The following is a 25211-nucleotide window of genomic DNA, read 5'->3' as shown; positions in this document are numbered from 1 at the left end:
ATGGATTTAGATTGCAGAAGCTCAGAAAGATTGAAAATTTAGATTTATGTACATTGAATCCATGATATTTGTTGACTGAAAGTCAGCTAGGTTGCAAGAAAATACATTAAATTAAATAGAATGCTTTTAATACTTTCAACAGAAGTTTCTGTTTACAAATGATTTTAGGACAGAATAACTATACAAAAAAATTGAATATCTCTTCAACTACAAACCTAGTTCAATCAGAGAATTATACATAAGAGATAAGTTCACTTTGCACACATTATTATAACCTAAGCAAACCCAACTATAGGATTTTACTCTTAAAACAAGAGTTTGTACAAAATTGCCAGTAGTAAATTTTTTTTCTAGAGTCTATGAGGATAAGATGGGTAGTATCTACTAACCCTTAAACTTACCTACTTACTTATTCAAAAAACCTATGTCAATCTACACTGTTTTAATAAAATACTCTGTTTAAATCATGTATATATGCTGTGATAAAAAGAATGTTTCTCTTAATGTGACTTAGCTTTCATGAATAACTAAGAACAGACATAAACTCTTACACAAACACTCAGAAAAAAGTTAATTTGAGAACCAATCTTTCTATGTGTCAATGTAGTTATGTAGTACAAATAGTATTTTTTTACATTTATAAATAGGGCTTTTAAAAGAAAAAGTTTATGTAGATTCACACAGCCGTAGATCCTATGAGGATGAGATGGGCGGCGGTGGAGGTGGAGGGGCCAAAAATGGGGGCGGTGGAGCGGCCCAGGGCGGGGGTGGAAACCCACCACGCCAGGTGGGACCTCCTACCATACCTGTACGGAAACAATTTATTTAATCACCTTATAGTATAGTGCTAATGACTTTTTAGTGTAATTTGAGCGTTACAAATAGTTTTAATTTGAATTATAAGTTAGTGTGGCCGGTGAATTTTTGAAATTTATTTAATCACCTTAAAGTATAGTGCTAATGACTTTTTAGTGTAATTTGAGCGTTACAAATAGTTTTAATTTGAATTATAAGTTAGTGTGGCCGGTGAATTTTTGAAATTTATTTAATCACCTTATAGTATAGTGCTAATGACTTTTTAGTGTAATTTGAGCGTTACAAATAGTTTTAATTTGAATTATAAGTTAGTGTGGCCGGTGAATTTTTGAAATTTATTTAATCACCTTATAGTATAGTGCTAATGACTTTTTAGTGTAATTTGAGCGTTACAAATAGTTTTAATTTGAATTATAAGTTAGTGTGGCCGGTGAATTTTTGAAATTTATTTAATCACCTTATAGTATAGTGCTAATGACTTTTTAGTGTAATTTGAGCGTTACAAATAGTTTTAATTTGAATTATAAGTTAGTGTGGCCGGTGAATTACAACGTTGCTGAAGTATGATCACAATCTTAAATTTTTTTAAAATGTAATTGTTAAGATAAATTATTATAGTAGGTGAGCCCACGATGCTAAATGCGGATTTATTCGAGCGTTATATAGATCTATTATGTTGCGAAGTTCAGATAATAAAAATAAAATAATGTTTCCATAATATGAACGTAAGGAGTGAAAATGTGACAAATAATATTTTATCAATCGCGCCATCAAAAGATGAGTAATTTTTGCATTATGGGCATTGCTCCATAAGCTTGCAATGAATCTTGTCCGTAACTCCGACTGACAGGGTGGCAGGTTGCATGCATCGTAAATCCGGATTCATTCACTTTGTAGGTCTTATTAAATATGGCAATCCTGGTCTAACTTTTTCAACCCATACAAGTGGCAAGTAAAAGACTGTATAATGTTAAAAGAATCCTGCACATTATGTTCCGTTGATGACAAATCCAGAAATGCTTTTACGAGCTTTTCTGGATTCATCAGAAATGATCGATACAATCCCGATATGAAAGGTTGCGATTTGCATGCAAAGCTGGAAGCGCCTTATGAATTGTTGGGCCTAATTTTTTGGAGACGAACGGCGTTTAGGAAGGCATCACCCAAGCAAGTATTAACCTTTATCGACGAATTTTTGTTAATATATATTTTCAAAATAAAAAAAATCAGCCACGCTAGAATGTCAAAATGACAAGTGTTTTCTGACATTTTTGCAGGTCTTCCCTTTCTTTACGTCACTAGCAAATTGTCAGCATTACTATGTTATTCAACTCACCCTACTTAAATCTGACGCGCTCGAGAATTTCGGAAGATTTTTTTTTTTTTACTAATCTGATTCATTATCCTTAACGGGCGACCATATATATGGAGCTCATATTTGGTGAAGGTTAACCGGGTACAAGGTATCCCCCTGTATATTAATGTGACACACTAGTAATTCCCGAAATCCCCGCTTGGGCTCCACTACTATTAATAGTTAAGAGTTTTTAGTAATAAACTGTCTCAAGAGTCAATAATGATAATTTGTATTTAGGTGTAGTTTTGAAATACTTTTTTTACTACTAGAGTGGTAACATGTTGATTATGAAATAAATGTTTGTAACTATAATTAAAATATGCAATGTGTGAACTTACCAGGTGGCGGTGGCGGCATAGCACCAGGACCTGATCCATCGCCCTGAAAAGCAAAAGGATAATTACTTTATACTGTTACAGTTTACGTGGATTACGTATATTTTAGTACATTTGTGACTGCCTACAATTGAAAACCCATAAGGTCGGTTTGGTAGATTTAAGTTTATCGTCAACTTTTTCATTATAATTTTTTTTATATATTTTTAAGCAGGTGTATAAATAAATGATTATTACCTGTCCGTGATGCGGAGGCGGCGGGAAGGCAGGCGGTGGGGGCGCACTCCCCGGCGGAGGCGGCTGACTACCTGCACCTGCAAGGTTTAGGACACGATATGAGTTATGTATGAAGTTTGAAATGTGTCCGCTTAGGCCTGTTACGGGGCTTCAAAAAATTATACAGTTAGCAGAATAAAAGTATAAACATCTTACCGAGCCAAGGCGCGTGATGCGGCGGCGGCGGATGCGGTGGGTACATGCCTGTAATTTAATGATAAAAGTTATTTTTTTTACGTCAAATATCATTCAGTTCACGTAAATAGTAGGCCATTTTACCTGGCGGTGGTGGCATAATCGCTCGAGGCGGGTGAGAAGGCGACGGCGGAAAGAGCGAGGGCTGAGCGTGTTGAGCGTTCGGTCGACGTCCCCCACCCATGTGAGGCGGCGGCGGTGCCTCGCCCAGCTCTGCCATCAGCGAGAGGTACTCCTCGTCGATCTTGGCCCGAGCCGCAGGTGGCGGCGCTTGTCCCGGCCGCTTCGCGCGACAATCCCGGGCAATATGGCCGGCGCCACCGCACGACGAGCACACGATCGCGCCCGTCACGTTCGGCTTGTCCGGACACAGCCAGGTCTTGTGGTCGACGGCGGAGCAGTTGGCGCAGCGGGGACCGTCGCTCTCGCGTAGAGTGCCGTTGAGCTGCGCCAGCTCGCGCAGTTGCATGCGTCGCAAGTCATTCTGCCCCTCTGGGACTTCGACTCCCTGGCGAATAACTTCTTTAATCTTGTCGACGGCGCGTTTTACCGCGTCGGCGGCGGTCGCTGTGATGTACGCGTGTAAGGGCTCGTCTTCCCCGGGAAGCGGCTGCCCGTCCTTTCGTCCCACTTTGCCTTCTTTCACGGAGCCCTTTCCCCGGATGATTATCTTCGCGCCAGTCTCCTTCTCCATCGCTATTCATGAGATGATATATTGATTAAGTTATAGGTACTAGGTTACGTTATAGTTTTAAGTTAAAAAAAAAATAGATTTTTACCTTTTAGTGTATTTCCTCTCGGGCCAATAAGTAATCCCACAAAGTTGATGTCGGGATGCTCTTCTTGAGGGATCATAACTTTGTCGTGCACCCGAATTATGGGCGGTCTGAAATTACACGGCACAGAATGATTCAAAATCTAAAACAGGAACAACTTGAATGTTGTTGAACACACTTATAGAAAAACACTTATAGAAAACAGAAAGAGAGAGAGAGAGAGAGAACAGCACTTATAGAAAATTATAAAATATTTAAAAAAATCATGAACGTATACAAATACCGGCAAACTTTTTTAACATTAATCATGGGAGTGGGGGAAAGTTTGCGCATCGTACACAGCGCGGGACACAAACGTCAACTGATTTACCAATCACGCGATCGACACGTCATAACTAAAAATCGCTTATGCATAGGCAAGGATTTTGTTCAAGATGTTTGCCGGTATCTGTATCTGTATTTAATTTTATTTTTGCATGTGTTTTTTTGCATTTGCTAAGAACGTAAAACGTGTTGCGAAATATTTCAAGTCTATTATTATTTTCGCCGTCAACATTTATTTAATTATTATATATCAACTAATAAATTGATTACATTAAAATCGATACAAATTAGGGCAATTTTTTTCTTCTTCAAAAACTTGATTAAATGAAAAAAATATCTTAGTAGTAACTTAGCGAAGCATTTTCGTAAATCTTAACAGTACAAAAGCCTGAGCCAAAAAGATAATTTTAATGATTTTTTAATTTGCCTTGAAGCAGTTGAAAGAGAAAATTGGGGTAAACTATACTCACTTATAATCTGGGGGCGGTTTGAACTCAGGGTTGATTTGGTTCATGCGAGTGACCAATCTATGCCTCTCCTCCTCCAACTTGCGTCGAGTGCGGTACTCTCTTGTGTTCAGCCGTTTGCCATCCGTCGAGTAGATCGGCTCAGGCGACGGAGACCTGCGTATACGTAACTAGCATAACAACTAAAAATAAAGGAACAATTATTGTTATTTAAAGTTGGACATTTTTAGCAGAAATATTGGTATGGTAAATTTGGTTTAGTCATCCAACAATACAAATATTATTTAAGTAAAGGGTTGAAAAAACCCCCACCGTATGAGTCGGTATAGAAAATAATTTAGCCTGTAAACATATTTCCATGATACCAATACGTAATATTTGCTTATTAGCTAAATTCAAAAGTTATTTTATATAGAACGTGCGATGCCACGGTCTCGTCTAGTCTAGAACAAACTAACGCCCTGCGAAAAAATAATTCAATTAAATGCTGAAATAATAATTTATTCATTATTAGAGCTGAAAATTATGGTTATTAAAAACCTGAAATATTATTAGTTTAATTGAATTATTAGCATTGCGGACGGTTCGCACCCTGCAAATATGAAAAAACTTTCAATTAGTGTATAGTGTACGCGCGTGTGTGTATATACATGTATATGGTGAGAGTATTTGTGTGTTGTGTCCGTGTTAGTGTGCGATACTCAGCGCGGTCCAGGCGGGCGGCAGTACCTCTCTTCGACGTTGTGCGGGATGCCGAGGTCTCCTGAGCGCAGCTTGCGTGACACCTCCTCGATCTGCAGCTGAACTGCAAGGGAACCCGTTAGCCGCGCGGCCACAAACACCACATTAGAATAATTACCTTTCACGCATCCTAACAACCCCACTCTCCCCTCTAAGTTTACCATCTCCACAACTATCCTCACGTTAAAGCCTCAAAATGCTTTAATGAAATTTATCTAAAAGAGACTAACATTGTTCACAGCTAATTAAAAAAATTAGTCTTTGTTCACGGTTATAGAATTACTTATTAGGCTAACAATAGGAAACATTGAAAATAAAAATATAGTTTGACTGAAAATTTATTAAAAATTAAAATGTGATACGCTGAAAATTAAATTTTTTAATGATCACATGTAATCACTTCATTCTTTTTAATATAATGTTAAAATTAAAAAAAAATTGTTTAATATTTCACATACTCGAGTGATTGCTTGAACTGGTAAAAATCTTACTTTGGCAAATTAAAAGAGATTGTGTCTTTGACACTTTTTTAAATTAGTAAATCTTAAATAACAAATATTTCCTCAATATATCCACAAATACTCAGATATTTTGTCAAAGCAAATAAAATGTACTAATAATATAAATAACCAGCAACACAGCTTCACCAGGAGGACTTTGCCAAGGTATCAAATATGTAAGTGTAACTAAGAATTTCAAATAATTTCAATGTCAATAATGTTAAATGTTTTATTTAAATTATATATTTTTAAAAATATAAATTGAGGATCAATGTAAGATCCTGTTTGTCAGCATATAGAATATTAAAAATGCAACTACTCACGTAGATATTGCTCCTCCTGCTCCTTTGTGAGCGTTGAGGGTAATACAGTTGGCAACCCTGGGATAAAGGTCTTGTCATGCTCGGAACCCATCCATCGGGTGCGACGCCGTCTCGCCCGCCTTTCAGCTGCCGTTTCGCCCTCAGGGCCTATGTCCAAGTCATCTATTAATAACTTGATTTAAGATAGGTGACATTGGATACACTAAATAATTAGGATTATTTTAGTTAAAAAATATATATACTAAAGTATAATACAATACTACTTAATAAGTATTAGACTTCTCCCTCTGATAAGCAACTTGCTAAGTAATATAAATGTTAAAATAGATGTAGATATTACATAGAAGAATTCCTTACCAAGGCCATCATCCTTGTCATCATCTGGGTGATGATCCAGGGGCAGCTTGTCTCTGTATCGGGATTCAGTTCTTGCTTGAAGCAGCTCTAGCTTTTGCTGCACCGAGGTGGGTGGTGGTATGGCAGTAGCAGCAGACAGGGCTGCAGCCGCCGCCGCCGCCGGCTGCACCGGCGCCGCCATTCGCCGCTGCGCCACAAACGTCTGTTACGCCAACACGCCGCCACGAAATTAGTGCAATAATTAACCAATTGCTTATTGAAAACAGTTCTATTCAAACTGTTTTTTATAGTTATACATTACATTCTTAAGTATCAAATCAAATATATGTACTTTATTTGATTCGATAAAATTTTACCTATGACAAAATAGAAATAAATCTTACTCTAAATTTGATTTAATTATACAAAAAACAGATATCAACATGAAAGTATTAGGATAAATTATGATTTACCTGTAGTTCAATTGAATTGTGCTGAAAACATTAACAAGCTGTGAAATGAAATAATTTCACCATGCACTACCAATTCTATTATGTACTATAATCATAATATAAATAACAATTTTATAATTAATTAAATATGATGTGTGCAATATATATATAGTATACCATTTCCACATATACATTTGATATTTATCCTGTGATGATAATCACATTCAACATTGTTAATCACCCATCTCCATGCAGGCTGTAAAGCTGAAATCTAGTTTAATTAAGCACCAATAAAACTGTATTTAAGATATGTTATTTTAAGCTTAAAAAAACAGTATCCTTCACTCAATGGTATATGCGTTACCTGTGCAACAGCTGCAGCCGCTAAAATAGCAGCTTGAGTGGCTGGGTTTACATTACTGCTAGTGGTGACCTGCCGAGACATTGCTTTGGTTGTGGTGCCAACCATCTGGTCCAGTAAAGCAATAGTGCCATCTCTGCAAGATGATAAAGTTTTATGAATGAATTTTAGCAAAGGCTATTATTGCTATTGCTAGGCGACAAATAATTATTATAAATCAATGACAAACTTACCTGTCTTTAGATTTTTTGCCCCGACTGCGACTACGAGATCGACTCCTGCTTCGTTTCTTTTCTCTGTGCCTTTCCCGGCTGCGACTTCTATCGCGCTCCTTACTTCTCCTACAATAAAGTTATAGTTTGAACGTGAAGAAGAGCAGGCGAAAAGAACAGTAACAGTGTAACGTACCTTTTAGTACGATGCCTGTCGCGGTCACGGTCGCGATCACGATCCCTGTCTCGATCACGATCACGATCGCGATGTCGGTCGCGGTCTCTATCACGGTCGCGATCTCGATCCCTGTCCTTTTCACGATCCCGTTCCCTACCCTTTTCTCTTTCTTTATGCCTTTCCCGATCTCGAGATCTTGAACGACTTCTATGTCGTGAACTCATTATTTCAATAAACGGTGCACCACAGGTTATAGGAATTAATAATGAAATTACTAATTAAAAAACCATTAAAGTAAGAATAACCTATAAGTTACCACGAAATCAGTAAAATACAACACGGAACACGATTGACTATACAATCAGTCTCAACATTCATTAAAAAACAAAATGGAGTTTGGCTTTGTAATTTGGGCAATGGACAGTAGACTACTACAATCCACAGACTGAAAAAATAGTTTACCCTATGGCAATCACCATTGTCTCACATTGTACATCCATGTATTTTGTCGTTAAAAATAATCAAGCGTGCATACATATATATGGTATGGTTTTGATTTAAAAAATATTTCCTCATGTACTTGGGAGTTATTTTTAAAACTTAAAGATGTTTTGAATCGGAATCATACTTACACACACGCATAGCTGATAGCACGTTAAAAATTATAGTAGCGTGCGGTTAGGAACTAATATGTAATGCGGAGCAAACATAATTTAATCATCATAGAATTTTAAACAATAAAATTTAATTATGTAGGGCAGTGATTACCAAAGTGGTCTATATCGACCCCTAGGTCTATGACAACCTGCAAGGGGTCTACGTCAGCGAAAAAAAATTTGGGGGTCCACGATAGTGGATCTCAACACATACACTGATAGTACCTATTTACATACATCATACTATCTTATAATATCAGGTTCATCCTTCTCACTAAAAATATTGACTTATTGCTTATATTATTTTTAGTTTATTTAATGTTACGTATATTCTACATAACAGATACAACATTTTATTTTGAGTTGTTTTAATTTAAATTCAATGAATATATGTATAAATTAACATGTGTTTTTAACACTAAACTTCACTACAGTTAGAAATTTACAGGAAATCAATATCAGGTAAGTAGGGGGTCTACCCAACACGGAAAAACATGGCAAGGGGTCTACGACACAAAAAAGTTTGGGGAACTCAGATGAAGGACATCGATTTATTAATATATATTAAATTTATTGATAAATTACACTAACCTATTCAGCTAATTTGTAAGCCAATCTAAAATAATCTAAATAATTTAGAGCAATTATTGCTTTCATTCTTTGATAAGTCTGGTTTGCCATATAGAATTTAAGCAAGCACATTTGTTTAATAAGGGCGCGCGCGCCAACTTTAAATTAAAAATATGTATGTATTAACATCACATTCATTCATTAGTTTATGCAGGTATTATATTTGGTGGATGCATGCATATTTATGAAATTTTTATTTTGGTTAGATATTAAGTAAAATATAAATACACATTTTTATGTTGAATTAATTAATTTTCCCACTTTATTGTTGGTTATTATGTTTGGTCATAGAAATATAAAACAGCAAATTTTACGTCCAATATATTTTAAAGGTCAAAATACATTTTTTACAATTTGTAACAGTTTCATAATACGAAATTACAAACTATTTATCATTGCTTATTCAATTTGTTACACAAACATAAAATGCTGCAAATTACAATTACAAAAGCTTAGAGCAATTAACAAAATGTGGAGAATTGAATTACATAAACAAAATTAATGGCGGTATCCCGCGTCAATTGTGTAACACTATGATGTAATATTTCTCCTAAAGAACAGAGAATGTGAAACCCTTAACTTACACAATTAATTACTATTTAAATCTCCTTATCCTAAATATTCTATGGCTTATAACTAATAAGTCCAGACAATTGTGTCACTGCACTCCCCAACGTCACTAATCTTAAAACTAATTTAGCCATAATAGCCACTGCTTGACCAAATTTACAATGATAATGATTGTTAACCCAGCGACAAGTGCTTGTGAATATTATCTTCCTTGTATCTGTAACAAGCACAATAATGTAGATATATCAAAATTGACTCAATACAGTAACATGTTCAACCAGATAACTATAGGCATAAAACAAGGTAATTTTAATTAATAAAGATGGACACAATGTAGTTTTTCAGCAAACTATATTTCAATTGATATATGCTTGGAATTTTGAATATTATACAATATGAATACCTTCATTAGACTGGTGCTCCAGGACCACCCTTTTTGCCAATGAGAGATTTGTGAATATGAGGGATGACACCACCTCCGGCAATGGTTGCTTTGATAAGACTGTCTAACTCCTCATCTCCTCTGATGGCCAACTGCAAATGCCGAGGTGTAATACGCTTCACTTTTAGATCCTTTGATGCATTGCCAGCCAACTCCAACACCTACAGCAGCAGACAAAAAAGATTTACTTCATAACCATAATAATAAAACTAGTGTGAGTGAAATTCATGAAAATATCTGTGGGGTTCACAATGACTCCTATTTATGTAATGTATTTGGATACCAAAACAAAAATATTGGGAAGAAAGACTATAAAATCATGAATTGTATTGATAAATAAATTAAAGTAACCATTTCGTAGTAATTACACAATTTCCCGCCAAAACTCATTTCATCTTATTATTGTTCGAGATATCAAACTATTGTTTATTTATAACTTAAGAACTTATTAAATGTTTTTTCTAATGTAAGCTTACAAGAAAACTTTCTAGAAAAAGCCAAACTTTTCCTAATCGAATGTAAATACGCGCAGTCGCCATATTGGTTAGGCGTCACTCACCTCTGCTGTAAGATATTCGAGAATAGCGGCCGAGTAAACCGCAGCCGTGGCTCCAACGCGTCCATGACTTGTAGTTCTATTTTTTAAATGCCGATGAATTCTGCCTACTGGAAACTAAAAAACATTTGATTTTCAGCTTTGTTGTCATCGATTTCATTTCAACTACAATCCGCCATACTGGATTGGTCATACGTACTTTTAATTTTATCAATAATGAAATACTGAAAAAATATTCTCAAAAAAACCATTGGTAAAATCGTAAAATAAATTAAAATTACTATACAACATACCTGTAATCCAGCCCTTGCTGATCTTGAGACAGCTTTTGCTTTAGCTTTGCCAGAGTCCTTACCAGCTTTACCTCCAGCCTAAAAATTAAGAAAAATCCTATTAAATTTGGTCGTACGACGCTGAAACTTCACCAGTAGATGTACCACACAATTCTCTAGAGAATCACGTTAAAAAACCCGCACCACACACACTATTTTTCACAAAATCTTGAAAACTCACCATTTTGTAACGTGTAACACACTATCACTACTACCGAGAGAAACCAACAGGAAGGCGCCAAGCCAAAATCCAAATCGACACAATAAAGATGGCAGTGCCGCGTTTATTTGATGAATTGTTGGGGTTGGCCAACCAAAACGTCTTAACGGAAATAACGTAGTAGCACAGACCAATTAGATCGTTTCGCGCGCTAAAGCTATCTTTCAAAATGGCGTGAGCAAATATGCACAGTGCTGCCAAGCCCACGGCGGTAAATCCCATAAAACTATTGTCCGTCACGCGTCCATTTTATAATGTGACATTGACAATTACATACTTTTAATCTTTCAGCAGCCGCAGTATTGAGCATAGGTGGGTACGTAAGCAGTGATACCAACTTAAGGATTTTCCACCCAAATTAAGGGGAAATCATGATGTCTTTTTTTAAGGGTGGGTGGTGGATGGGATTTTTATATAATTTCATTTAGAGAGGACATTTAAAGGACTAATGTATACAGGACATATTTTTTGCGCAACTAAACGCTAGAATCCATACAATTTATAATGACCCTCGAATCCAACCAACAAACTAATTATAAACTCCAAGCATGGCGATAACTGAAACATCAAAGGGATATAATACACCATCAACAAAATTGTATACTATTTTAAGTATAAAATCCATTCAAGTACATTCAAGAAGCAATTTGTATATAATTTGTATGCAATTACCTCTCAATCCGAGTGAACAATATAAACTTTAGAGGATTTCAATCGATATTTAGGTTAAGTTATCGAGATAATCTTATTTATTTGATGTCCCCTTTTATGTGCAGCCCTTGAACTAAAACGAATATAATAAAATATGGGGATTTGCAATATTTTGAATTAAAATTGTTGTGTTACTTGTTGCGACTTTTTATATATTATTATCAAAGCTACCGCAAAATTAGGCTAGCATCAGAAAACAAATGGCTAGGATATGGTGACTTAGTAGACTAAGAATTTAGTGCGTTTCTATCCCTTCATTAGAAGACATTGTTATTATTATGCTCTTAATAATAATAAATTTATCTTACGATCAATATTGACATTATACAAACACTATGCTCGTGCATAACTACGTACTTGTACTACCATTATTTTAAATTCTTAATTTTCTTTATTCCAAAGCACACGTGACTTTTAAACTGATCAGTTTTACAGACATATGAAGCCTATATCTTTTATTTTATTTCATAGTTGATCAGATGCTAAAAAAAACTTTAACTGCCTTTGCTTTTATAAATCCGTTGTGAATTCACTGGGCCAAGTTGCATAGTTCGTTTGACATATTTTAAACACAATTATAATATTATTCATTTTCAAAGATAAGACAGAAACGTTATAGACAAAACATGATTAATAAATAAAAAACATTATAATAGCATATTATTTTATTTGATTAAAGTTGCTTAACAAAAATATTAGATAATTGTGTATCCTTTTCAATATTTGGTTCCATAATCACAGAGGCTTAGAAAACCACATCATGTGGTTTCAGTTGATTCGTTGATAGAAACGTAGATGTTGAGACTAGGGAAGTTAGAACTAGACTAAGATTCAGTGTCATAGACTACACTGCGTCATCAGAAATCTCGTCACACCGATCTTCCAACTCGTACTGCAAAATAATGTTATATTTAGATGAATTCTATATATGCGAGTATTGTATAATTTAAAATAGATTTATCGAGTTAATTTATCGTTGCGATTAGGAAGGCACAGACCGAATTAAATCGCATTTAACCGTCACTTTAGGTATTTATTTTATCCTTGTTTGTTCCTCGTATTATGTTTGATTGACAATTAACATTTTAGTAAGGGACAACAGCATTCTGCAGGAAGGATTAAGGTTAAAATTCAGGTACGGGTCTTAGCGCGAACTGAATATTATCAAATCCATTATGTATTTATTAAAACTGTACTCTACAGACGAGACTAAATAAAATCGATTAGTAGAGCATCGTAGTGATTTTTATATATACATAAAAAAATTGTCATAATAATTACCTCATCGAGCTGAAGACACTTCCCCCATTCGGCCAATGTGATGCGGTGATCAGTGTCTTCATCACAAAGATCGAGGAAAGGTGCGATGCAGTGCTCCAAAGCCATCAGTGGAGCACGGATTGGGAACAATTCGTGACGGGAGACAAATCTGCAAAATGTTTTTATTAAGCATCTTCAAAAAGGAGATTATCAGTTGCATTAATAAGATATTGTTATAATTAGATAATATTTAAGTATGATGATCTATTTTTGCGTCCAGACATGTGTCCTAAGTTTCGTAAATTTATTTTATGATCAATATTGACATTATACAAACACTATGCTCGTGCATAACTAACTACAAACATGTGTCCTAAGTTTCGTAAATTTATTTTATGATCAATATTGACATTATACAAACACTATGCTCGTGCATAACTAACTACAAACATGTGTCCTAAGTTTCGTAAATTTATTTTATGATCAATATTGACATTATACAAACACTATGCTCGTGCATAACTAACTACAAACATGTGTCCTAAGTTTCGTAAATTTATTTTATGATCAATATTGACATTATACAAACACTATGCTCGTGCATAACTAACTACAAACATGTGTCCTAAGTTTCGTAAATTTATTTTATGATCAATATTGACATTATACAAACACTATGCTCGTGCATAACTAACTACAAACATGTGTCCTAAGTTTCGTAAGTGTATGTTTACAAGTGTCCTCGAACTTGTTGTAACTAACTTGTATCATATTACTATTTTGAACGATGAGAGTTTTAAAATAGCTTCAGTAGTTTTTGAGATATGGCAATCCCCTCATTTCTGAAACCCGTGAATCCATAATAAATGTAAAAAAAATATGTTAAACATTTTAATAATATATTTGGCACCGTTTGTATGGCTAAGTTTTATAATATTAATTAATTAACCATTTTTATAAATAATTCTGGCAACATTTCAAACAATATTAGAATTTAAGTAGTGTACACAAACCGTGCAGGCCAAGAAAGGAAAAAAAAGTAGTATATGGAGTAACTGAGAACTCGAGATAAGGGTAGTTGTACTGTTTAACTTGAATTTTCTTTCATTGTCAATAAACTGATAATTTGAGTATTGACAGGTAATCTCACCTGTCATTGTCATGTGTGTCAAGGTCACACCACTTCCAAATAGCAGCATTGGTCCACCGGCGGGTGAGGTTAGATTCGGCCTCTCTTTCCATGCGCATGAAGTGTGCTGGCAACTCGCGCCTCTCGGCCATGTCACGCATTATGTTGAATAACCAGTCACGCATACGACGCGGGAAGTCGGCCATTTCGCTCTCTGTGCACTCCTATATACATGAAAGAGGTCCCATAAAAAGTCAAATCGAAGTCGAAAGATGCGATAGGGCAGTGGCTAACCCCAGAAAATTTATTTAGAAAGTGTTATACACTGAGGAATTTCAACTAAAAACATCATATTTTTAATATTGCCAACTATGGTATCACTATTTTCAATAGGACATCACAGTATGTATAAAATTTATTTACTTTTATAAATAAGACTATTCTTAAAAATACGTTCGCCGCTACGTTACTTAAAGCGTTAACCGCTACCTGCCCTATAACCCGATTTCAGTTTTACGTTAATTAATATGACATTCTGTATAATTAAATGTTACAGATTTAGGTTAAGCTTACACATGCGACAATTTGAAGTAAGATTGTATCATGGCTATATACATACGGGCATTTCACGGCATTCTCCATAGTATTCAATCTGTACGTGGTGGTATTGTGGGCCACGGCAGAGCTCGGAGCCGTCTAAGCAGAGACAACGCTGACGGTATACTTCGCAATCGGATGTCCAGGTCTCGTTGCTTTGAGTGCACACCTGTATATAAAATATTATATAGGACATATGAATGAAACTAATGAAAACCTAACATGGTACAGTAAAAGTATTCGTTTGTTTATTTTTATCACAGCGTAAACACAATTTGACAGAAAGAGAAGGAAGATTCGTTTCAAGGGTGCAATTGGACAGGTGATATTTTTCCCGCGTTTTGGAACGCGTCAATTGTCTTATAAAATAGATATGTAGAAAAATTTACGCAACACAAAATATATTTTTAACAAAACAAAATATTTGGACTTGTATAGAGATTAAATTTGAATCATAATGTGTTTATGTAATAAATTATTTACTATGTAATGCGAACCTTTCGGCGTGAGTCTGTCTCATAGGGACACTCTTTGATACAGTTGCATACAGCGTCTCCATGTTCGTCGATCTCGCACACGCGGCCAGCGCTGCAGTGCACTTTCAGGCAAGGATCTGCACACACACAAACACAATTATTACTACGACTATAAAGTCTGTCTTAATTGAAGACACTAAAATTTACACATTATGAGTGAGGAGAAAACCATAGAAAAGAACATAAATACCATCCATGAAGACTTCGTTGTCTGCCTCCTCATTCGAATCCCCATTCATCAGCTCATTAACGCGTGCTTTTTCAGCTTCCTATGGGCGTAAATATATTATATATTTATTATTTACTATGTAATGCGAATTATCATTATTATGGTGCCACAGGAAAACTAGTTAATGGACAGAGAAGACATGTTACAAAAAAATACGTTCTTGTTTTATATTTCATATACGAAATTCACTTGACATGTAGATGACTTCATTTTAGGATACATCAACATAGGGGTAAGGAGGACCTTACTATCACATTATATATTTTCAAGGTCCTTAGGTAAGATACATAATAGGGAAATGTTGGAGACACTGGGATTGCGTGTGCCAAATAACCACACTCGGTGTGGTAACCAGTCGCAATTGCTTGCAGTGCCTCGAGCGCGTAAAAATTTACTCAAGAGACCCGCGTCTTGCGCACCCTAAATATTATTGGTTGTGAGACGGATATACTAAGTTGCGCAATGGCATTGCATTATTTATAATTAGTTATAAAAGGTTTATTTATAAATGTTTTTGGTTTGGTTTTGTTATCTTACATTTTTAGCTTAATTTTTATATTATGTTTTCTATTTTATTAGTAATAACTTACTGTAAAAAACAGGAAATAAATCAATTTTGTTTTACAAACTGAAACAATTCTATCCGACAACCGAATCTAGTACCTGAGGATTAATAACCTTGAATAGTAGAATGATTAACCTTAAGAAATAAAATAAACCAAAGAATTGAGCTGTGAAGCTGAATAATTAAAACTTACCTGGAAGCGCCTCTCATCGAGCTTTTCAGCCATTGCCAGTTCAATGTGTTCAGCCTCTGTGTCAGTGCGATGAAGGGCTGGTGGGAAAAGCCGCGCTGCGGCAAACATCGCCGGCTCTGTTGTCGTTGTAGTGCGCAGGCGCCGGTGTCGCCGCCGCTAAAACGGAACACGTTGAACAAATGAAAAAAGCTTTTACTAGACTTAGACTAAGGAAGTATATTGTGATATAAAAACGCTTTTGCAGGCGATTGTACTGTACGCAGCCCTTTGCAAATCAAAATATCATTTTTTCATACAGGTAACTTAACTTCTGAACATTAGGAAATATGGTTCTAAATTAACGTATACTGGCAGTTCTCAGGTGAAGGCTACGCCCTTCTAGAATATACTAGTATATTCTTAGGTATATAATAGAGAACTTAACTCTCCGCCAGTCTTTTAAATCGTCCAGTTCTGTACTTCATGAACCTCATCACATGTTAAATTAATAAATTATGATAATAATAAATCTAGCCCCTGATCTGGTGCTTTCCTCGCCCAACGATTAAGTGTTGCAATACAGCGAGGAAATGTTGCCATCGTTAACTTTTAATTTTCTTTTCATTAATTTTTAATTATTACTATGTAGGTTAAGAAAATTGTAAATACTGTATATTTGATTGTTTTGTTTAGGTTTTAATAAACGATGAATCAGAACCTTTAACCTCCGTCCACCAAGTTAACAATATATTAACTTACCACAGCTTCCGTGGAGCAAAATGCGGCGATCAACACGGCCAGGAAAAATAGTTGGCCCTTCATTATGTCACCTGTAATTAAAAATTGTAATCACAAATTTTGTATTGGACAAGTAGGACTAGGACCCCCTAGGGGGTTCAGCTTCGACTGTGAATGAACTTTGTGCGCATTTAACAGTTGCTCTTAAGTCGAAGGAAAACATCGTGAATCTGGCGTGCCTTAGACCCAAAACCACGACGCCTTGCTGGCACAGGGTTGATCACCTACTTGAATATTAGAAAAAGGAAACATTGACGAAAGCTAGCCCTAGCTTTTAGTTAATTTAAAGATACAAAACTGTGTGGACGTATGGTTTTTATCTGTTTATATGATGTTTATAACCAACTATCTTCCGACCGCAGCTTGGGTCGCGTGGAAATTTCTAGAATTTTAGCAACCCTTTAAAAAAAACCACTCTAGTTTGGTCAATGTAGATAACCATATACTAGATATCAGAGCCTGTTAGAAATTACACTATCTATTGTTAAAAATTGTACAGAAATCCGTTTTGCATTTTGATACAACCTAAAAAATTGTGACGAGGACTCCATAATCCATACAAATAATCGTGTTTGTTACACTATATATAACACAAGAACGGCTGATAATTGGTGGGGAGATCTAGCTTAGAACCAGGAGACGGATATTGGATACTTTTTATCTTATTTCCGAGGGCGGTGTCATAAAACGTTGTATCACAAAGTCTCATCATCAAGCCGTCAGCATCAGTCTAGCCGTTTATTTAATAATAAAACAAAAATGTCGTCTATAGCAATGTACTTCACTGAAGAGCAGCCTAGGCACCAAAATACCTAACCAAAAAAGACACAAAGAACATTAACATACTTCATTTCTTTTTAAATTTAACTTAATTAAATACAATATTTTCTTATTTATTGCTTCTAAGGCGGAATAAAGTTCGCGGGGTCAGCTTGTATCCAATAAGTATAAATCTATTTGCATAAAACAATGTTATCTCAAAGTTTTTTTAACACACAGCGTTTGTGAGCTCCGATTTCCAAATGTCATGAATGCGTCATAGTTAAGCCGCGAGGAAAAGCACGTTTCGAAGAATCGCCACAGAATGTCGAATGTATTCACGTTCGTGTCCCGTATCTAGGGATGCGAGAAGATATTTTAACGTACAACGGGCGTAACAAAAATTTATTACCATTGTCTCCTAAGCTACGGAGATAACATTTTTCTATAATTATTATTTCTTTGAGAATCAGCACTGACTGAGGGCATCGCTCTCACAAGTTCACTGTCCCTCGAGTTACCCGACTGACCTGAACTATCATGTTTCCGACACTCAGCGTAATATGACCGCAAATGCGCTTTATGATTCAGTGTACGATATAAAATAAATATATCATTAGATTTGTATAACTCTATTTCAAAAACCAAGAATGTTATATGATGTCATGCATTTTATTACTGTCCCAAATTTACGTTTACTGGTTTTCTACTAAACTCTAACAGCATTAATTGTGTACGGTAATGCGCATGTGGCAAACAATGCACTGTATAAAATGCTTTACTAGACGTACTTTGGTGGTTTTTTGTTTGTTTATCTTAAATTGAATAACAACAGAAAAACGTTAATATAAACTTTTTTTTGTTTCCTTTATATGCTTTAGTAACTGTGTGTTTAACTGTATAACTATTAAAAATAGCTATTGAATAAACTATATTTGTTTTTTGAAAGAGGTTGTTTCGTCCGAGCCGTATGGCGTAATAAAGATTGATAATTGAATGTAACGAATGCTATTTGTTTCTATTGACCCAAATATGCGGTCACCTCGCAATTTGATTCCATGACATCAAGTTATTGATGATACAACCGTGCAGTCTTGCAGGCCGTTTCAATTATTGAATGGCATATAAATTTATCTGATTTCTATATGCGTATATGCGTTCGGCGAATGAGACACAACGCAATCATAGTTATAGCGCGCTTTGATATACAACCTTTCTGTCAGATGGCAAAACAATAAATTTTCTTCTTTTTGTGCTCGACTTGAGGCTTCAGCACGTTAGAAATAATTTCTTATACTATTGTTAGCTTCTAATATTTATTTAATTAAATTCTAAACATTTTTATGAAACATATTCTTAAGAATCTTGCTACAAGTGCGCATGTGCAATAGTTATTCATTTGACTCGTTCGGTTGTTTACGAATTGACTCGACCATCTCCCCGTAGCGGGATGGTCGAGTCGGAGGAGGGAGTTGTGATTATAAAAGAGTTAATTATACAAGTTTGAAGTTATACAGTTCACGTAAAATCAGTGAAGTAAATTATAGTGAATTAAGTCATCATTGAAGTGTTTAATTTCATACCCTAAGAACTAAATCAACTACCGCTAACACTATGTAAACCGCTGAAGGCGTTCTATCTTATTAACAAAGAGGCTTTTATCATGACCATCAAGGTGTAGAAGAAAAGTTTCAGTTTTGGTTGCCTTTCTTTATTCTTAAAAGGCCGGCAACACCCTTGCTAGCCTTCTAGCAATGTGAGTGTCCATGGGCGGTGTCACTTAACATCAGATGAGCCTCCTGCCCCTTTGACCCCTATTGCATAAAAAAAGAGTTGTATAAAATGCGTTTGAGAGCCAGTTCCACTTTTCCATAGTAAATGGTAACTTACGACATGTAGAAATAACGTATGAATTAATAGTGGCATTCGAAAAATAGACCCTAAGCTTCAGAAACGGGACTAAGCTCCAACTAACCCCGTAAGCCTATACAATCCTTCACAGAGGCTACGTGACTTCAGATAGTAATAGCGACTTTAATATCCTCTATACACAATTTTAAGCGTCAACGGATATTGAGGATTATTCAGAAAAGTTTCAAAATAAGGTCTCAAATGAGTTCAAAATTAAAAACAAATATGTCTATAGACAAATAAGTTTTTTTTTAAATGAATTGAATTTCGAGGCGGGCTTTAATGATGTTTGCAGACACGCGATCATCTGGCGAATCGTTTAAACAAAACGGTCGATGTTACATACTCAATGATTGCAATATTATATTTTTAAGTTTGTAGACGAAAGATTATATAAAGGAATTAGGACTCCTTTTATTAATATAACCGTATCTATGTCCAAAGCTACGACAGGTACAATACCAAACAAATTATGGGAATTAACGTAACAGAGACAACTTTAAAGAGATATTGGTGAACAAAAGCTTATGTTGTTAACAGAAGTAAGTACTTAAATCATACATATACATAAGCTACTTAATACTTCCAACGACAATATAGTCGGGGACTAAGCTAAAAATGTATATAAAAAAACTATTTAGCCGTCTCTATAATATTTCTTATTTGTATTGTTTATTTACGACGTCAATTATTATTTATGTACGGTGTGAATCTCAAAGTTATTTTACCTTCATGACCATACGGGTCTAGTGAGAAGATTGAAAAGGGCAAAGCATTTGAACTTCTTATAAGTGATAAAATTGAACACAAGAATGGAGTGTCGTCCCCTAAATAGAGACTGTAAGTAGTGTTAATAGACACTTTCTTATGTTAAATATACTTGTAAGTAAATTAGGTTCAACTTAAATTACTTATCAGCGTTAACTCGACATCGTAACGTTCAATGTCTTAAGGAAAAGACGATTTATAATAAATTTATAAAGATCCGATAATTATTGAAAGTCACCGTCTAATACCACTGTACACCTCATTTTATTTATCGATATAGGTTAATAAATCAACTACATAATGAAGTTTCACGGAAATACCATTATTTCAACTTGTGTTTTAACTTTCACAAGTTCTTTGAACAAAAATAATTAATTTTCATCGTTACGTTGTTTACTTAACAGAGCCATAATCTCGTAACCTACAAAGATTGTGTTAACATTTTTAAATAGATCGAAATTATTTATGAAACCAACGATAACCTGCCACCTCTCAATCTGTGTCGCCTGGCGATGTTTAGGCGAAACTCGTAAACTTTACGATCGCAAACAGCATCCTGTAACACTCGTTTACTGTACTATGTACACTGTAAAATGGTATGAGCAGAACCATTTCGAAATCCCGATTTTAGTTACGGCAGGTCAAGACATAAAATAGAATATAGCAGTATTGAATAGTACTACATCAAGATTCGTTATGAAGGCGTTAAAACTTCAAGACAATGTTTAGAATATTATTTTAGATTTTTTTTTAAATAATTTTATGGCCTGGTAACGAGACCTTTAAGCCAATATTATTTTAGAATTACTGGTTAATAGACACAGACTAGAGACACATAGCAAAACTTTTTTATATTTAAAAATAAATTGTTTTCCATTTTCAAATAGAGAAATACGAATGCTGTTTAACGAATATTGATAATTCGATACATTATACTTGGAAATAAAATAAATAAATGCTGGCAGGAATAAAAAAAGCAAACTCTTTGGTTTTTAAAAACACAAGGCATTAAACGTGTTTTTAAAAATGTGTAAAATTTAAGTCCGCGCCTTAAGAAAAAATATCTGTTGGAATACGGAGCTGGTAAATTAAGACTTGAAAGGAACAAACTATTGGAGTATGAAAAAAGTGGCAGTGTTCAGAAATATTTCATACGCGCATAGACTTTCACAAAGGGTTTTTTTTATAAAATAGGGGGCAAACGGGGATATCGGTTTGCAACAAAATTAATGTTTAGCTCGCTTCTTATGACTAAAAACTAAAATCAGTACTACCTATAACTAAAAACAGTACTGCAAGTAAAAACGTGGTCTGGTTATTCTGAGACTGCCAAAGGCTGGCCACCTTAATCCTGAAAGCACTTTTAAGGCAACTTTGGACAAGAGAAATAACAAAGTTGCGATGACTGCAATTGAAGAAGCTGGCTTTGAATTGTGAACACCTCAGGGGCTATCGATTTGAACAGAATGACAGTAGTGTGGCGGTCCAAGGTTTTAGAAGGAATCAGGAAGATTTTTTAAAAAGAGAATTCCAGCTTTAGAAAATAAAAAAAAATCGAAACTACGTCGAAAAAACAAAAGACAATTGCGTCATACTTATTATCACTTTGTGTTGAGGACCCCGTGTATATAAAATAATTCAGTAAAAGAAAACCCAAATGAACTATACGAATGAACTAAGCATTATGAACAATCAACATAATATATTTTTTTTAATTATTCAAGATCTTTAAACAAAATAATGTAAAGTTCACGAAAGCGAGAGATTTCGGGGATAGCTCAATTCTTTTTGTTAGATATTTTAAAATGAGGCTAGCCTTAATCGTGCAAAACATGGTTTGCACGGACGGAAGCCAAGTTATCTGGTGTCCGTTGATAGCTGCGGTGACCCCGCTTATATGATAATAAAAAAATTTCTGTGTCACCATACAATTGGGTTATTGTTAATTTAGGATACAATAAATTGTTATAACTATACCAAACCTGTGTTGTAGTATATATATATTTATTTTTTAGGGTAAGTTAGTAAACGTTATGGATTTAAATTAATGCCGTTGCTGTCAGTCAACAGCCTAGCACCTATAATTAAACCAAAACTAAAAACGTCAACGTCAAAATGTCTCAATTTGTTAGGAAAAAAAATAACGTTAGATAGTTTTTACTATTATTGTTTTATTTACTGTACTTTCGGGTTTAATTTTTTTTCGCACTGCCACCGTAGCAAGCAATATATATAAAACAACTATTAATCATAAAAAGGTATGTCATGAATATATATTATTTGTTATTGAATCAATGTTAAACAATAATCTTATTATGAGTCTGAGATCAAAATTGGTGTGCCAAAAACGAAATAAGCAACACTACAAGAAGGTTAAGGATACATTCCAGGAACCTGTTTATCCATTTTAGGGATTAAATTTGAAATAGTTACACAATAAAATAATGAACAATAAAAAATATGACTTACAATGCCATCAAAATAATTTACCGTATTAAATTTCAATAAATAAATACCTCAATATTTATCGTAATTAAAAATGTGTATGTTTAAAAGATTTAACTCACCACGGGCAGTCGGTTCCTTCTGCGAATGTTATGTATGAGGCGGCCGTGTGTGGGAACGTACGCCGCCGTACTGGCTTACTGGCCATGCCTCGCCGCTGTTCCGTGGCGTATACTCATTCCCGAATCGTCATTATTCGTAAAAAAAAATATCCTCCCAATAGGACACGAGGCCCATATTTAAGGCGCAATTAAGTGTTTGGGCTATGCACTAATGTATTTTTAAATGCGTTTGTAGCACTCGTTTGTAAACTGGTCGTAAACATCGAGAAAATCCAGCGTGTTTTATGTTGACTATTCAATGTATTTGGCATTTAACGAATTAGAGCAAAAAAACAAGTTTGCTTAACGCAAGAATATGCCAGCCCCATTGGGGAGTTTGTGATCTCAGAACCACGGCTTTATTACATGCTACTACGAATTTTTTTTTAATAGAGAAGTTCATGTCAAAGACTTTCTGGAACATTCATTACAGAGTGATTGAAATTCTAGAGGATTTGTCATACCCAAATAAGGTATCACGACCCACTTTTCTCCAACCAACTTCTACGTTAAGGCCGAATGTTCTAACATCTGTTTATATAATTACAGAGTTATTAATTCACATAATATAATCCACAGATGACGTAATCAACCCTTTTGTAATTCATAAAATAGTTTAAAAATTTAAAATTGGCAGTCAATACATTTTATAAAAAAACATATTAAGAGAAATTTGGGAGCAATTTACGATCAACCCATTATATCAAAGTACAAATACTTTCAACACAAAATCAATTAATAAATTAATGAAGGAGATGCTAATTATGAAACTCAATCAGTCAACTAAAATACGAACACCAAGATAAGCTTTTGGCTTCATAATAATTGTTGTTCCTGCGATAGTTGATAATAAAATTTTCAAAAACTATTCATAAGCTAACTAATGGGGTTGAAATAAATAAAACACACGATTTGTTACAAAAAGTACATCTCTATTACAGAGGACAACTCATTGCAGTCGCGCACACGTCACCATTTACACTTCACAAACAGGGCCCGGGAGTATTACAATGTGGTAAACATCGCCTCGAGGGCTGCGTACGGGCAACTGGCGTCGGTCGGCGGCCTGGCGCAGCCCAGCTGTGATCCTTAGACTGGCACCTCCAGATATGGACTACTAGTGTAAACTAGAGTGGCCAGCAACAACCGCGGCCCAGCACGGGACCACCTTTGACTTGAAGTTTAAGGTCTTAGTTCCGTAATCCAATTTACACCAAATAATTTCCAGTTGAATTATTGGAGTACGATGAGCTTTCGCACCTAAGATACATGATACATGGACGATAACGGATGAGAATGTCAAAATATACGTAAACATTAGTGAATGTGTTCATAGAGATTGGACTGAGCGTTCGAGTTATAGGGGGCGTGTGAGGGAGACAATAAAAAAAAAATAATTATGAAAGTATTTGGACCCATCAATCTCTTTCTAGAGAGCGGTCAATGTTACGAGGGCATCCAAGTCCTTTCTCTATGATTAGGGCCGGGCGGCACCAGACCATGGTGTGCGCCAGACAACTATTTACAATAAATAAGTACATGTAATTTAGAAAACCGTCGTGGCGTCGGTCATATGAACTATGTGTTGGTTAAATATATGACATAATGTACTCACAATTATATACTTTTGTCGAATGGGAAAACCCAACAACGTTGTTCATTCGACCAACTTTCCCACTACGGTTCACAATTTCAGTTCGGAAAAAAACTAAAATCTGCCAAATTGCACTCCAGACCAAAGTATTCTTTTGTCTCTTTCTGTCAAATTGCGTGTACGCTGTGATGAAATGAGGCGTAAATATAATAGTTTAAAAGTGCAATTGGACTGACTTTTTTCTTCATGAATAAGGTTTGGTAGGAGAATAATAGAGCCTTGGCTGCCGACACCACGAGCGTTTTACGTTGAAGGGAAATACCACAGACAAATGGAACCCGTCCGAGTGGACCCGCGCAGTGGCCTATAAAAATATTCATAAATCTAAACTCTTAAGCGAAAAGTAATTTATCGTAACTATTAATTATACAAAATGGATCACAATGGGCCAAGTGCACTCGAGCGGGCGGCAATATTTATAAAATATTTTACGGATACGCGCTAATAATAAGGAAAATACA

At 35.2% G+C, this 25211-nt stretch overlaps 3 protein-coding genes across 8 annotated transcripts; all 3 read right to left on the bottom strand.

Moving 5' to 3' along the window:
- Positions 1-111: 111 nt before the first annotated feature.
- On the bottom strand, positions 112-8046 carry LOC123707941 (splicing factor 1). 6 transcript variants are annotated; one of them, XM_045658268.1, is made up of 14 exons: positions 7668-8046; positions 7493-7600; positions 7263-7395; positions 6920-6940; positions 6468-6669; positions 6111-6272; positions 5276-5351; positions 4550-4702; positions 3759-3865; positions 3064-3675; positions 2941-2988; positions 2746-2822; positions 2512-2554; positions 112-806 (listed from the first exon to the last, which is right to left on the bottom strand). In XM_045658268.1, exons 1-14 carry the CDS (start codon positions 7871-7873, stop codon positions 694-696), a joined length of 2061 nt encoding a protein of 686 aa, XP_045514224.1. In that variant the 5' UTR covers positions 7874-8046; the 3' UTR covers positions 112-693. The 6 variants fall into 6 exon arrangements, with proteins under 6 accessions (XP_045514224.1, XP_045514225.1, XP_045514226.1 ...); XM_045658269.1 differs by having other exon boundaries at positions 6111-6257; XM_045658270.1 differs by having other exon boundaries at positions 6468-6654.
- A 1195-nt stretch (positions 8047-9241) lies between these two features.
- Positions 9242-11165, bottom strand: LOC123708944 (histone H2A.V). The gene is made up of 5 exons (XM_045659983.1): positions 11017-11165; positions 10797-10874; positions 10507-10620; positions 9909-10108; positions 9242-9722 (listed from the first exon to the last, which is right to left on the bottom strand). The coding sequence occupies exons 1-4, from the start codon at positions 11017-11019 to the stop codon at positions 9914-9916; spliced, it is 390 nt and encodes a 129-aa protein (XP_045515939.1). The 5' UTR covers positions 11020-11165; the 3' UTR covers positions 9242-9722; positions 9909-9913.
- Positions 11166-12416: 1251 nt separating this feature from the next.
- On the bottom strand, positions 12417-23165 carry LOC123708802 (SPARC). Its single transcript, XM_045659697.1, has 9 exons — positions 23058-23165; positions 17014-17084; positions 16276-16431; positions 15479-15557; positions 15250-15365; positions 14775-14921; positions 14177-14379; positions 13048-13195; positions 12417-12658 (listed from the first exon to the last, which is right to left on the bottom strand). The coding sequence occupies exons 2-9, from the start codon at positions 17074-17076 to the stop codon at positions 12611-12613; spliced, it is 960 nt and encodes a 319-aa protein (XP_045515653.1). The 5' UTR covers positions 17077-17084; positions 23058-23165; the 3' UTR covers positions 12417-12610.
- Between the last annotated feature and the right edge of the window lie 2046 nt (positions 23166-25211).

Source organism: Pieris brassicae, chromosome 4, assembly GCF_905147105.1.
Source record: "Pieris brassicae chromosome 4, ilPieBrab1.1, whole genome shotgun sequence".
Classification (NCBI taxonomy): Eukaryota; Metazoa; Arthropoda; class Insecta; order Lepidoptera; family Pieridae; genus Pieris; species Pieris brassicae.
This window is presented reverse-complemented; position numbering and strand designations above follow the sequence as displayed.